The sequence below is a fragment of the Eurypyga helias genome, unplaced genomic scaffold, assembly GCF_000690775.1.
Source record: "Eurypyga helias isolate BGI_N326 unplaced genomic scaffold, ASM69077v1 scaffold720, whole genome shotgun sequence".
NCBI classification, from domain to species: Eukaryota; Metazoa; Chordata; class Aves; order Eurypygiformes; family Eurypygidae; genus Eurypyga; species Eurypyga helias.
In genome coordinates, this window is record NW_010223551.1 from 18,471 (window position 1) to 33,026 (window position 14,556).

The following is a 14,556-nucleotide window of genomic DNA, read 5'->3' on the forward strand; positions in this document are numbered from 1 at the left end:
ATGAATTGCCCGTGGTCTATTAGTGCTGAGCCAAAAGTCGAGATCTGCAAAATAACCACGGAAATTTCTAGGCACTGGAGTCTGAAGTTAGAAGGAAAGAAGAAATCACAACTTTGAATAGTGGGATAAATAATTATTGGCCTGCTTTACCAAAGAATATGGTGGATTTGTTATTCCGTAGAGCTTTTAGGTTGGGATCGGTGTTTTTTTCTGAAAGATGCCATCTAGTTCAGATATACCCTCTGGTTTTGGTAGAGAAGAACAATTACCTTCATTTTATGGTGCTCTCACTCCGGGGGTTATTCATCCTGTTTCTGTGGTCTGTGTTTCCTAGGAGAACAGGCTAGGTGACCAATTTTCCCTTCAGACTCAGGAAATACTTAGGCAAACGGGGTTATTCCGCTGTACATACTGTGTATCCTTTAGCGTGCCACTGAAACTCCGTGTAATGGTAGCGCTACCGGGTTAGTAGAGACCAGCAGAAAAGCTGTTTTCATGTTCTCTTCATCACAAGGAGAGCACTAATCGTTCTGTTAAGTTCAGTAAGAATATAGTCCAGTATTCTTCAATTACTTGTAGACTAAATAAGTATTTTTCCCTCTGTTCTCTAGTTTGGATTCCTATAGCCACAAAGAAGATGCATCTGCTTTTCCAGGGAAAAGGGCGTTGATTTCGTTTCTTTCATGGTTTGACTACTGCGATCAGCTCATCAAAGAAGCACAAAAGGTTTGAAATGTTTACAGATGATGCAAATACTTCCAGCAAATAAGAGGTTGGAGTCGTTTCTGAGCTTTTGAGTCCGAGACGTACCATTTTGTACTTTCGTTTCAGAGTGCTGCAGTTGCTATGGCAAAAGCTGTGCGGGAGCGGTTTTTCATTGATGTTATGGAACCCCAGCTGATGCAAACGTGAGTAGCATCCTACGAAGCGGCTGAACAGGTTCTGAGTCACCCGGGCTTCGTTTTTCACCTGAAATCTGCTCCGTATCTGACATGAAATTTTTTGTCCAGTTCAGAGATCGGAATCCTCACATCAACGGCACTGTTGCATCGCGTTGTGCGTCAAGTCACCTCAGATGTCCTGCTGCAGGAAGTAGTTTATTTTATACTTGGAGAACACAGAGAGCCAGAAACGTTGACAGATATCAATCGGCATCCGTTGCGGCACAGGTTAATCGAACACTGTGATCATATTTCTGACGAGGTGAGAAGTGGTAACGATACAGTCATGTCTGCTGGCCAGTTCTGTCTTGTGTGGAATCGGTAAAAACACTGGTGTGAGGGCGTGCCGTATTTTTCAGCCAAGTTCTGTTGCTAAGGAAGAGAGTTCTGACTGCCAGCCCTACAGATTCCCTTTAGACATGGAAGTCAAGCTGTTTTCCCTAGCTAGCATGTTGTTCCCATTCATGAAGATTCTTTGCTAGATTTGCTTGCCCCCTGCGCATATCTTGGCGGGCTTGCTCGTCTGCAAGGTGGGGCAGAATCGGGTCTGGAATCTCAGTTTACTTCATGCTCTGTTAGGTTTCATCACTGTTATTTTTCATGTCGTGCCAGTTCTGTCATGATACCGCATAAGGTATAGTCAAAAACTTCCTATTTTTTATATGAAGTAACTGAGGTCAGAGCATGCACACAGTGCCAATTAAAAGATGATATAATAACTAAGCACTTCACACACAGTAAATGTTGTTAAAATATTTGACTTCAGTAAAATCCCTTCTCAGGAGCTGATTGTTTCATTTTTTCATGAAACAACCTCCTTCCTCTACTTTTTCAAATAAAAACCGAGCGTCCCTGAAATACAGATCTGTGCTTTCACATACCCTTGTTTCTCGGGATGCTTACCTGCTCACCCTGTCAGAGTCACCTGGATAAATGAGCTGAGCACTCTGAAGCTGTCTTTAAAAACTGTCTCTGGATTGATTAAAGTCAGGCTCTTTTTAAAGGCCTACATAATCCCTCCATGTAAAAATCTCAACCTATAATCCCAGTCTTAGTTTGGTTTTTCCTGGGCATTTATTACTAACTTTAAGTCCTGTTCTGTGTCTCACTTGCATAATGATAATCATCTTCTAGCATGGATGTGATTGTAGTACGGAAAGCTAAGTTGTAAGTTCTCTGGGTGTTCTCTGTATTGTTGTTTTGGCAGATTTCAGAAAAAAAACTTTCTTTACAGGAAAAAATACATCCACATATTGATTTTCAAATGTGTGTGAACTCTTCAGCCATGTTTATACCAAATTCACGTAATTATTTCCTAATGTTTCTTAGGACTTTCACTTCCTTCCGTAACGTAAATAAGTAATTGCAGTGTTCTGGGATGTACAAACCAGACAGAAGTCAAAACGCCTAAGGCAGTCATCCACCACTTTATGGAATTTTTACTCTTTATGTTGCAGATCAGCATAATGACTTTACGAATGTTTGAGCACCTTTTGCAAAAACCCAACGAGCACATCCTTTATAATTTGGTTTTGAGAAATTTAGAAGAAAGAAACTACATGGAATACAAGCCTCTCTGTCAAGAAGATAGAGATGTGGTAGAGAATGGACAGATTGCAGGAGCAGTGTAAGTTCCTTTTTGAAGGGAAGGTTTCACAACAGCTAACTCGGATCCTTACTTATAGAACAAAACAGGGTTGTTTTTTTCACTAAGTGAGCATAGATAGCGCTTCGAGTGCTCTATGTACTAATCCATATCCATAAAGTGATGCAGAAATTATTATATCAGCAACTTATGAAAATGCGTAGAACAGTAAAAGAAAAGCTAAAATTATCAAAAGCCTCTTTCCAGAGTATCAGGCACTCAAAGGTCTTCATATATCGATTTACTCGCACATCTTACCTACCTTAAGTCTATGCATATTTGTGTTGTTTTCAGTGAGATTGGTCTTGAAGTCCATCACTTAGATTTCTTGCTTACATTTATGTTCTTGAACAATTTTTTTATGGAAGAACTTTTCTGGGACGCTTTACATAAAATCCTTTTAAATACCCCAGGTAACTCTTGCAACTCCTTTTTTACTGATGGAAGGGTGAGGACTAGGCACACCAGCTACTTTAGGCGTCTTAATTTCGATACTTCTGAGTTACCTGTAATAATGTAGTGATTTCCTGGAGCATAACTCCCTCTCAGGTGAAAAATGTGGATAAAGAGTTTAAGTGGTTTAATGCAGTGATTTTGTACAAGTCAGAAATGCCTACTCTCTTGTTCAGATCAAGACAAGTTCTTCAAAACTAAAGTCCGTTGGATGTTAATGTAGGTTGGTATTTCTGCATATTGATGAGGTAGAAGGTTGTGCATAGGATAGTGTTTTGGAAAACATCCCAGTCGTTCAGAGAAAAAAAAAAAAAAAATTATGCTTTTAGACCCCGTGATTTTCCTGCCTTCCATACCGTTCTGTGAATGCTCATGCTCTTGTCTGATACAATCTCACAGAGACCTGGAGGAAGATCCCTTATTTACAGACCTGTCTCCAGATAACACATTGTCAGCTCAGGAGTGGCTCTGTGCTTCTCCGCCTGTCACTCCGGAACATCAGAAAAACGATGGGAAGACTGAAGTTCATAAAATTGTAAATAGGTAAGTTGAAACAAACACTTAAAGAAGTCTGTGAACGTGTGGGTGTCTGCACATACTGTGCAAATCAAATACACTGTGTAATGGATGTTATTCCGTGCCAGCTGGTAAAATGACTCCACAGAAGGAAATTATGTGGCATTTTATCAGAAAGCTACTCCTGAAAGATTAGAGCTTACAGTAAGTAAAAATAATGCAACATAAATGAGAAAAATGGAACTTTGCAGCTAACAGTTGAGTTGAAGACTCAGAATTCATGAGGAAAGCCTTACTGATTATAAAACATGATTTTATGAAAAATACTTGCTATGCTTAAACTGCTGTTACAGGCCTTGACCTCCCTGGAGAAGTCTGGGGAGTCTTGCCACAAATGTTTTAGTGGAAAAAGCTCCTCAAGCTTCCTAAAGCTCCTTAAACCCATGTATGCAAGTATGTGTGTAGTTGTATACACGCTGGAGAGAGCTGAAAGTCAGGGGGAGCTCTGTCACCTCTAACATACCGTTGTGCATGTTGGATATCACAGAGCACAGGCTCCGCTGTAAGCAACCTAGCAACGGTAACGCCCTTAGGAATATTAGGAGACATGCTGTTTGGTCTGTTAATACACAGTGGCAAAGGAGCACTGGTATTTCAGTGCTGAGCTATCTACTAATCCAGAAATAATCAAAGGTGTAAGGCACAGGAAGCAAACAGCCTGGGGACGGTCAGCGTGGGATGGCGTAGTCGCTTCTCGTCCTCTTCCCCCAGTACTGCTCTGTGTAGTTCATGGTGGACGTGGTTTGGAGCAACGACGCAAAGAACACTCCTAAATTCCCCTCGTGTGATCTCCATCTGGGAACAGAAATGTTTTCAGGATTTGCAGCGCTTTGCAAATGCGTATTTTTGCAGATGAACTCCATACAAGAAGTCAAGCTACTACATTTTTCTGCACATCGGAGCCTCCAGCGGTTCTTGAGGTGTGGAGGAAGCTGAGATATGGAAACAGGGTCTAAAGTCTGAGATTTATTTTGCTGTCCAGAAATTTTGGGTTTTTTTAATATTCGTAGTTATATTTTGAAGACATTTCCTCTCTAATAAGATTCAGAATTTCCTGATGCTTTTTAGGTCAGGTATTGGTGAAGTAATGAGGACAAAAATACTTGCGCTACATGCCTGGCAAAGCAGTGATACTTCTGCCTGGGATGTTTATATGCAAATACTCCTCTGTGTTCTTAGATGTTCGTTTTTACCACAGCAAGCTACAGTAAATAAAAGTGCCTGTGCAGTCGGCTAAGAAGCATTTTGACTGTAATTTTCCTTCTCTTTTGGCTCATTTATTCCCTGGTAAATTTTCCATCTGCTCTGGTAAGGTGGAGTCTGACCTTTAGCAAATGCTTGACCTGGTTATGAACACTCCTTTTCATCTCCACTCCGCTAATTCTCAGAAAATGCTTCCACTGAGGTGTTTACCCCTAGTGCTAGATAGAAAAGTCCCAAAGTATCTCTCTGGTTACTGCGAACAGTAGCTAGAGTAGATGTGCTTGAAGAGATTTTGGTTTCCCTGTTCTTGACACACACTTAAGGCAGAATTCATCATCTGTGGATGAATTGGTGGGAGAGTCAGTACTGTGTACACTGTTAGAGGTGATGTGAGAGTATTGATCTGGTGCTTTGTGGATTGTAGATACTCATGAATGTACCCTTTTTCTCTGTAGTTTTCTCTGTCTTGTACCTGATGAAGCGAAGTCCTCATACCATGTGGAGGGTACAGGTTATGACACGTACCTCAGAGATGCCCACAGACAAGTAAGTCAGTGAGGGCTTCTGTAGTCCTTGAGAGTTCGAAATGGTTACGAGACTATCCAAATGGTCCCATAAATAGTCCTGCTAAATGCATCTTTTGGTAATGGGAAGTGGGAAAATTCACTTTTTGTTTATTAATGAAAACTTAGCCTTGGAGATCTTTTGACGGTGAATCCACCTTGTATTGCTCTAGTGGGAATAATGCGTGACATCAAAGGCATTAATATTCATATAACAAATACACTGAGAGAAAATCTGAACTGCAGATAGATTCTTAATTTGCGTTTGCATTTATCTGCGTTCTCTTGGAGAATTGCCTGCCGAGCCGTTGGAAAGGACTGAAGGGAAATTAAACTGCTGCTTAGGAGTTACGCAGTCTGGGACTTGGAAAAGGCTCGTTGCAGGGAATGTGCAGCCTAAGGCACTCGGGTTGGAAGCTGGGAGATGTGGGGAAAGCTTTACGACTGACCAGTTTGAGATACAGGTTTTGTTTTTACAAACATGATCTAAAGTTTCCTTGGTCAGAGGACAGTCACGGTGTATTTGCAGCTTTCTTGTTGAAGCCCTGTGAATCTTCTAGATAGAAAAATTTATGCAAAGGAGTAGAGTAAACCAGAGTGCCGTATTCAGTAGGTACTTCAAAAACTCCCTAACCTCTGAATTACGGTATCAGCAGTTCAAGATTGGAAGCTTGGATTGCTGTATTGATTGTATGATTTTATCTGTAGTCGCTCCTGAAAAGAAAAGGAATGGAAAACAGCGAATAAGGAAACAAAGGTCGATGTAAACCTCCCATATGTTCTGTTCCTGGGTGCCAGAAAACACATATCATGTCTGTATTTCTGCCATGCCTGGGGAAAAAGAGTATTCTGGGAGTTACTAGAGAACAGAATTGGTTTCTGTCACTTCCTGACAATGATAGGGCTACTCTTAACATATTTCCACCTAAGAATAGCCCTGCCTGTTGCTGTTACTACATCCAAACAGCTGTTCTGCTTCCATATTTCTGTCCTGGAAGCCTGCACAAATGGGAACGCTACCTGCAGTGAGGAATTTCTGGGTCTGTTTTGTCTCTCTTGCTACTGTTTATTCCTGTGTTGCATATTTTCACTGATACAGCCTGCGCTCCTTTCGAGGTACAGTTCCTGGAAAGGGAGGCATCAGGCAGCCCGCAGCAAATCAGAGGCAGGGGCTGAGAAAGGCTGTTCTAGTTGAGAGGGATGAGGAAGCCCTGAGGTACTTGCATCTCCTGCAGATACACTTGTGCCTTCCTGCCCTGGGAACCGGGGAGCAGTATGGCTGGGGCAGCAAGATAAGCTGCACGTAATACGGTGGCAGCGTGGTAACAGACTGACAGCAGGAAGGCAGTTCCTGCTTCAGAAGAGCCCTGGTTGGGTTGCGTACTGTTGGCTTTGCCTTGTGTTTTGGCCCCAGCTGCTTTTTGGGAGCTCTGTTCTCCACTCGTACTTTTGAACTACCCTAATAGCATGAATGTCAAGAAGAAAATGAGGTGCCTGCCTGGACAACAATCGTGTTTATTTTAGAATGACTGTTCTTTGGGGCTGAGGTTTTTATGTAGCTACAGATTATGGCTTTAAGGCTTACGGACTAGTAAAAGGAAAGGAATGGTTTCCGTGGAGGTTTGAATCTGTTTTCCTCACTACTTTTCTCTAGTTCCGGGATTATTGTGTCATCTGCTTACGGTGGGAGTGGCCTGGATCTCCCAGATCTTTGGAAAAGTGCAATTTAGAAGCATCGTTTTTTGAAGGGCACTTCTTGAAAGTCCTGTTTGAAAGAATGGGCAGGATTCTTGATCAGGTAAGGAAAAGCAGCTGATGAATTTAATTTCTGACACTTTCATCGCCACTAAAGGGCTGATCTCCGAGGTCCCATGGATTCCCATCACTCAGCTGTCTGTTACAGCACCGTAGTGCTGTGTGATGTCCCATGTCCTTGGTGAAGCCCTCTGTAGATTGCAGAATGTTACAGTGATCAGAATTCTCAACGTGACAAAAGCAGAGAACAAAAACTCTTACCTTTGTTACCCACTTTTTCATGTACCAGATGTTTTCTTAGCCAGAAATATCATTTAAATTGATGAGTAATGTAAGAATATCCTTGAAGTAAAAGGAGAAGGTAAGATTGTATCTTAGGAATCCTTCAGTATTAGCATCACTGATTCAGTTTTCATTTTCTAGCATTTACACTCAGAAAGAATGTACATTTTCCAGTAAATTAAATACCGTACAGCTCCCTTCTGCCACATTTCAGAGAGCCTCAGTCTGAAGTCGTGGTCTAGAAGCAGTGTATGTCCCTGTGTAAGATGAAAAGAACTTCCTGTGTCACTGCTAACATTTCCCCCGTTTTTTTCCCGATTAAAAAACCCTGTTAGCAGTGCATGGAGGGTTTGTAGAAGGTATCCTTTTCCACCTGCAGTGTCAAGTAGTTTTTTTACCTGTTTGATTATCTTCAAATGATAAAAGCATAGCTGCCAAGAGCAAACAAATGAAAAGGAGGTGGGACATGCAAGACCCAGATCAGTACAAAGAATTCAAAGAAGGTGAATTTCCCTGATGTCTGTTTATCTATCTAGCCAGCCTGCATGAGCTGGTCTTTCTGGGGAGAAGCGACGTGAAGGCTCAGGGAGGTGAAAAGGAGGTTGCCCAGTGTGAAAACTTACTGTTTTCACTGCCTTCTCTAAACTGTGGACTTAGTTTAGTCAGGTCGATGTTGCTGCTTTAGGTCAAGGAGATCGCTTCTCTTGCCAGTGAAAATGAGCCCTGAAAGTCTAGCTACCCTCCCTGTAACAGTGTCTGGAGTTGCTGCAGGTACAGTGGTACCAGGTTCAGAAGTCTGCACGTTCTTCTCTGGCTTGCACGTGGAGCTGTCTGCAGAACGCACAGTTAGCTCTGGTAGCGCCAGATTTCCTGGTCACAAACAGGACAAGAGCCATTTGAACGTAGAAGTGCACAGGAAACATGTCAGGAAGCCAGTAGCCTCCAGTTCAGCTCTGAGTGTTCAGGAGACAAGAATGTTTGAGAGTATCAATTTGTGTAAATCAGATGTCAGCAATGGAAGCATTTGGCTTTCTGTGTTGTGTGTTCTCAGGGTTTTGCTTCCAGTAAACACGTTGTGCACACTTCACTAGCTCAGAGGGTTATAGGGTCATGAAGAAAACTGGACATCATGAGCTCTTAGGAAGAACAAGCCTCATGCATATGAAGAACCTTATCTGAGCATTGACACAGAGATCACAGAAGTAAAGAACCCAAGTTACATCCCCTGAGAGACAGCTGAGTGTCAGATACATACGGTTACATCAAAAGTAGCATCTGGCATGGAAGCACAGTGCCCATTTTGATATCCTGCTTGTCAGCATGAGACATGTGTAGGTTAGCCAGGCAAGGTGTTACAGTCTGTGGTGTCAAAAGTAGTTCTTGACTGCAGAAGAATTAAAATGAACTGCCTGAATCAGACAGAACGGGTAAATTCTTATTATGTCATACCAAAACCCAGTCCTGAAAACCGAACTGAAATTCTTAGGGGTTATTCACAGTGAAACATGTAAATCACATTGGAGAAAAAAAAAACCCAACACCCAAAAACCCGGGTCTTATCAATGCCAAATCTGATATAGTGGATGCTGATGTCCAGACAAAGTGAAAGATGTGGAAAAGCCTTGAGTGGGGACAGTACTCCTTACAGATTGTGTTCAGTGTCTTTTTTGCTTTGTCATAATACTACAAGTAGTTCTTGGGATTTTATTGGTGGATACCAGAAAACTTGGCAGAGGTGGGAGGCATCATCAACCGAGTTTGTGACAGAAGGTTGCTGAGGCACACAAGTGAAGTAGCTTGTTTAGGGCTGTTCAAATCCAGTACTTCATCTGCTAGCCAGCACCTCCTTCCTCTGTCTTGTACATCTCTGTGGAACTGACTGTTTCCCAAGAACCTCCTCAACTGCAGCCTTTGTTGGCTTTAACCTCTTTAGTTACAGAGTCATTGCTTACGATGTTGTCTGATACACAGCTGTCTTACTGGGGCTGCTGACATATGGACAGAATTCAAGGCTGTGTGTGAAGAAGCCGCTTTCCTTAATGTTCTAGAGTAGTTCACATGGCAGCAGCAATCTGTCGGAACATTGCAGCATGTGCTACTGCTTTGTTTCCTTCTCCTGAGCGTCAGAGCGTGCTCATGGCTGCAAAGCCTCCTAATAAATTGACTGACTCGGACAACTGAAGTCCTTCTACAGCTAAATAGAGAGTGCAGTGGATTTATTGAAGGAATTTGGGTCTCTTTGTGCAGGGTAGCTTTTCCGCAATAACCCAAAAGGTGGTGATCTCTTTTTACCTATAACATCTCTGGTCCAGGGTCTGAAAGCTTCATTTTTTAGAAGATTGGGATGAATCTATTGCTGGAATATCAAGTCCAGAAATAACTGCTACTGATTGGGAGAAATAGGTGCTTTCGCTTCAAAAGATCTGTAAGACAATTCCCTTTGCAATGCAGCAGTGTGTGGTAATGAATTCAGGAGTGGGGTCCCTACATGGTCCTTGGGTGTCCACATCTAGGCAGTGGAAGTTGTGCCAGAACAGCCCTGGTGGTCTCTGGAGCCATTACCCACTTGCTTTTCAGTCTCTCTCTTCTAGTCATTGGAATCAACTTCCCGTAAAAGGAAGTCGAGATACTTCCTTTTAATGCAGCGACTGACAGCTCGACGCAGTTGCCTCACCTGAGGCATCATTTTTGTGGTGCCCAAGATACTCCCGCAAGTTTGCGGTCACAACGCAGCTATTGCAGGAGCCACCCCCCATGGAACTGTCAGGAGCCCAGCAGATACTCCTGAGTGTCTGAGATGGCACGAGATCCTGGCGTGCAGACACGTGTATCGGGTGTCAGAGCTCTGCTGAGGAGGCTGCTGTGAGGTCAGACATGCAGACACATCTAAATATATCTGTCTGAATCTGAGTTCTTCCAAATACTGCAGTCTGGAAAAGAGAAGAATCTGTTCTCTGATTCTTCAGTGGGGTGCTAACTTGAGGGCATAAAGATGGTAATTTGAGGCCGTGAAATCATCCTCTTCCAGGGGTGGTTATGTCACAGAGGATGGTGCTGTCAGTGTGTAGTCGAAGGAACGGAATGAGGGCCCTGTAACCCCCTTCAGGTGCAATCCGCAGGGTGAAGTGAAGCCATCCGAGCGTTGGTAACGTCAGCCGACTGGCACAGGTGTGTTCCAGGGGAGTGCCTGTCCCTCTAGTCAGCCTAGTCTGGTCCCTCACTGAACAGATGGAAGGAGATTCCACTAGTTTGCAGGTTCTGGGCTGAACTAAAATGTCAGCTTGGTTTCACTGCGAGGAGAAAGTTGGCAGAAGGGAGTACTTGGAACATAAAGGAGCTATGGTGAACATACCTGCTTTTTGGGAAATGAGTTTCTCACTGGAACAGTAAGATCCTTGAAGCTAGGCACTATTTTTTCCCAGGAAGGTAGATACTACTTTTTATCCTAAAGCCTGATGAATGTCTTCCAGCATCTGACAGTGTTGCCTCTCTTATTTGGCTGATTCGGGGAAAGGAGGTGGAGAAGCAGCTCAGAATTTCACGCTGCATTTCTAACCTGGGAGTGTCTCATCTCCCATAGCATGCTGCCACAGGATGGCCAGGCCTCCTGCTGCGCTTCTGGCCAAGAAAGAACAAAGTAGAAAAAGAGAAGTACTGTATTAGCCATAAACATGGATTTGCCCCTCACAATTTCCTGCGCTCACACACTTTTCAGTTATCTAGGAGAAGCAAGCAGCTGTTTAGACTGATTGTGTGCTATTTGTTTAGCTGTTGAGCTGCAGAAATGTTTTGCAGGAAGAGAACTCATCCTACAATAAACAAATGTGCTTCAAGTGACTGTAGCAGTCACACGGATAATAACAGCTAATAGACCTGTCATATTCTCATTGCTCCGGTGGTGGAAAGCAGAGCTTTGGGGCCTGTCTTGTAATCTAACTTTCTGTCTTCATTTATTCATAACCCTGTATATACGGTTCTAGTAGTTAAATAAACAGTGGATGGAGGAAAAGAAGCCATCATGAAAATACCTAAGTACTGTGTTTCCCTTTTTTTGCAGCCCTACGATGTAAATTTACAAGTTACGTCGGTGTTGTCCAAACTGTCCTTGTTTCCCCATCCTCATATCCATGAATACCTCTTGGATCCTTACGTAAACCTGGCCTCTGGCTGCAGGTCTCTCTTCTCTGTTATTGTCAGGGTGAGTAAACACGCAGTTAATATTTACGTGCGCTGTACAGCAGTGATACATTTAGAAACTGCGTAGTTGCTGGTAGTAGTTGCTGGCTACTTTAAGTTGGCAAATGGCTTCTCACTGAAAATAGGTACTTATGCTCTTGATTTGTAAATCAGAATTACGCATTTTCTACCAAAACCATTGGAAAAGGTATTTCCCAGCATTTATTCTCAATCTGCGTGTCTTGAAAATGGTGTGTTTGATTAGTTGCGTTGTGTGGATGAGAAACAGCCCCTCTGGCAAGGATGTTGCTTTAAAGCGGACTAGGTCACGTTGTTGTCACTTGGTGGCACGGTCAGGTAGTGCTGTTAAGAACAGGCCAAGTACAGGTTTGCACCTGGATGGGGAAGAGCTGGCTTTGGTTCACACACAGGGACACTCCTGAGTACCCTGTGCCTGGGTGTGTATCTCTGCTCATCCTCCTGTTTCTTCTGATGAGGGCTGCTCTTGACAGTGAAGTCCTGGATTTTTCAAAAGTCCCCTTCCTTCCTTCTCTGATTCCATCTCTTCCTGCCAGACCTTCATCCTGGAAGTGCTGGCTGGGTGCCTGTCACACTGCAGTCTTCTCAGGCAGAGATCCCTCGCCAACCCCATGCACCAGCTGTTATTAAGCTGGTCAGGAGCCTATTAATGGTGCTTGCCCAGTACTAACGGAGGGCTTAGCTCCCTTTTTCCCAGTAGCCCTCCCCATTTCAGAATATTATCTTCACTCTCCCCTTGTGCTTTCCCTAAACCTGGGAATTTACTGGTCAATTGCCTGCATCACCATTTACTAAGACGCATTAATTGTTGGCATAATTAAAAGAAGTAATACCATTTGTGGCAACAGCTATTAAGGCTGAAGAGTTCCTGTCCTTTTTATATCTCTCTACTCTCTGCTCCCACTCACCCTTTTTTTGGGGCGGAGCAGGTACTCTGTGTGTTGCTCGGTGAGCCTGTGAGGATGCCGAGTGCATCCTGGGCATCCCATGCTGTCATTCAGCCTTGCTGCCAGGCACCCTGCGGAGGTGTTGACTTCCGGTGTTGGTGGCATTGTGCTTTACAGGTCGTCGGGGACCTCATGGTTAGGATCCAGCGCATCCCGGATTTCACTCCCAAACTTCTGCTGGTCAGAAAACGCCTGCTGGGCTTGGAGCCGGAAGGGCCGATGTGAGTAAATACGTTGCCTGTTCTTCAGGACCCACGGCTGGTTTTCGTGTGTGCCAGCCCTGGTCCTCCCCTGACGTTTTTCCTCTTTCGCAGCATTGACCACATGACGTTACTAGAGGGCGTGATTGTGCTGGAAGAATTCTGCAAAGAGCTGGCAGCCATTGCATTTGTCAAGTACCATGCCTCATCCACGCCGTAAGCGGCCCTGAGGAGCAGCCAGGCTGTAAAACCACCCAGCCTGTGGCAGTCAGAAGGACGGTTGGCAACGCCGGGAGGAGAAGAGGTGGGGCCTCCTGCCAGGGGTCAGTTGGCACTTGGCGGGATTGGAAGACGCGTAACTTCACCAGAAGGGGACGTTGCAAGAGAGGGGCATTCAGACGCACCTAGAGTATGGTTGAAGGCATTTTGGGTGCAACCAATACATAGCATTTCTAGCCACTGTGCGAAGAGCTGCAAAAACCGCATGAAGACCCACAGACACGAGACCTCGGCTATTCTGTTATAATGACAGTGTTTAGGGTTGGGTCTTTCGTCTGTTCTGGGGCTCACATGCGCCAACTCGCTTTTTGTGACCGTATTGCTTTTAAAAAGAAATTAATTTTATAACATTTTTATGTCTTTTTTTTCTTTTCAGTTAGATACATGAACAGAAATCACAACTGGAGTTGCAATGTCTATTGTTAAAAATTGAGAAGTTCAAAAAATCCACCAACCCATATGCAGTGGGATAAATTAATGAGGGATCTTTTTTGTTTTGGTGAATCTTAAAGTCAGCTCTGATACGGATTCCCTGATGGATTACTTGAGGAGATATACCAGTATAAAGCCAATGCTAATGGAATTAATCCTAATTCAGCATCACATCCGTAACAAATATATCTGAAGTGTACATGTTTCTAGCACGTTTGTCTCCATCATTCCAAGGGATTGCTCTTCAGGTTATCTCTGTAACTAGATTTGCTTTAGGTTTTTTGCATGTGAACTCTAGTTGCTTGACTCATGTCACCCTTGTGGGGAAGTTCATTATAGGTCATTAATAGTTGTCGCTGAAACAGTATTTCTAATTTCTTTTAAAATGGTATTTAGCCTGAATTGGTTTAAGAATCTTTTGTGCCTTGAAAGTTGGCAGCATTAACACTCTGTCCTTTTCAGAAGCGTTGATGTTGCTTACCCACCCACAGCAGCAGTGCCCAGCAGAAGACTGACTGATGCCAATTCAGTTAAAGCGTTGATACCACGTATAGGACCAAAATCGAGGCCTGCTTTTCACAGTGCTGCAATGCAGAAATGGCTCTCAGGGAATCCTTTCCCATACGAATACTATCAGCCAGGGCAGACTTTAGCATTGCAGGCGGAGGGCTTCGCTTTCCCTGGCGTGGCGGCAGCCCGCGCTTCCGCAGTCCTTGCTGCGCGCTGCCAGGCATGCTGTGGCAGGCTCAGGTGCCTGCACCGTCGCCTGCAGTCACACTGAGCAACTCGGATGAGAGGCTGTCCTGCTACTCACAGGCGTGTAGTACCTCCTTCCCCTCCGGAGAATATACAGCACAGGCAGGTGGAGTTTAGCTCCGTGTGTGTATGTTGCGTTCCTGCGTTTGTCCTGCTGTCCTGTTTGCACGCTAATGCCCCTTGCAGATGTGATTGCTGATAGGCAAATATGGACTCATTTACTCCATCACTGGAATTTTTCTGGATTTACATGACTGTACCTAGAATCAGATTCGGCTCTGAACTCATACCATAGAGGTCTTTTTTTCT

The 14,556-nt window shown here is 43.9% G+C and overlaps 1 protein-coding gene across 1 annotated transcript in view; it reads left to right on the forward strand.

The window, feature by feature from the left end:
- FAM160B1 (family with sequence similarity 160, member B1) overlaps positions 1 to 13,000 on the forward strand; it is a 31,430-nt gene extending 18,430 nt beyond the window's left edge. The window contains exons 9-18 of the mRNA XM_010152257.1: positions 612 to 726; positions 832 to 908; positions 1,011 to 1,203; positions 2,399 to 2,568; positions 3,439 to 3,582; positions 5,274 to 5,364; positions 7,036 to 7,179; positions 11,476 to 11,616; positions 12,698 to 12,801; positions 12,895 to 13,000. Of these exons, the coding sequence (XP_010150559.1) occupies positions 612 to 726; positions 832 to 908; positions 1,011 to 1,203; positions 2,399 to 2,568; positions 3,439 to 3,582; positions 5,274 to 5,364; positions 7,036 to 7,179; positions 11,476 to 11,616; positions 12,698 to 12,801; positions 12,895 to 13,000 (1,285 nt within the window). The remainder of the gene's footprint in view (positions 1 to 611; positions 727 to 831; positions 909 to 1,010; positions 1,204 to 2,398; positions 2,569 to 3,438; positions 3,583 to 5,273; positions 5,365 to 7,035; positions 7,180 to 11,475; positions 11,617 to 12,697; positions 12,802 to 12,894) is intronic.
- Positions 13,001 to 14,556: the final 1,556 nt, after the last annotated feature.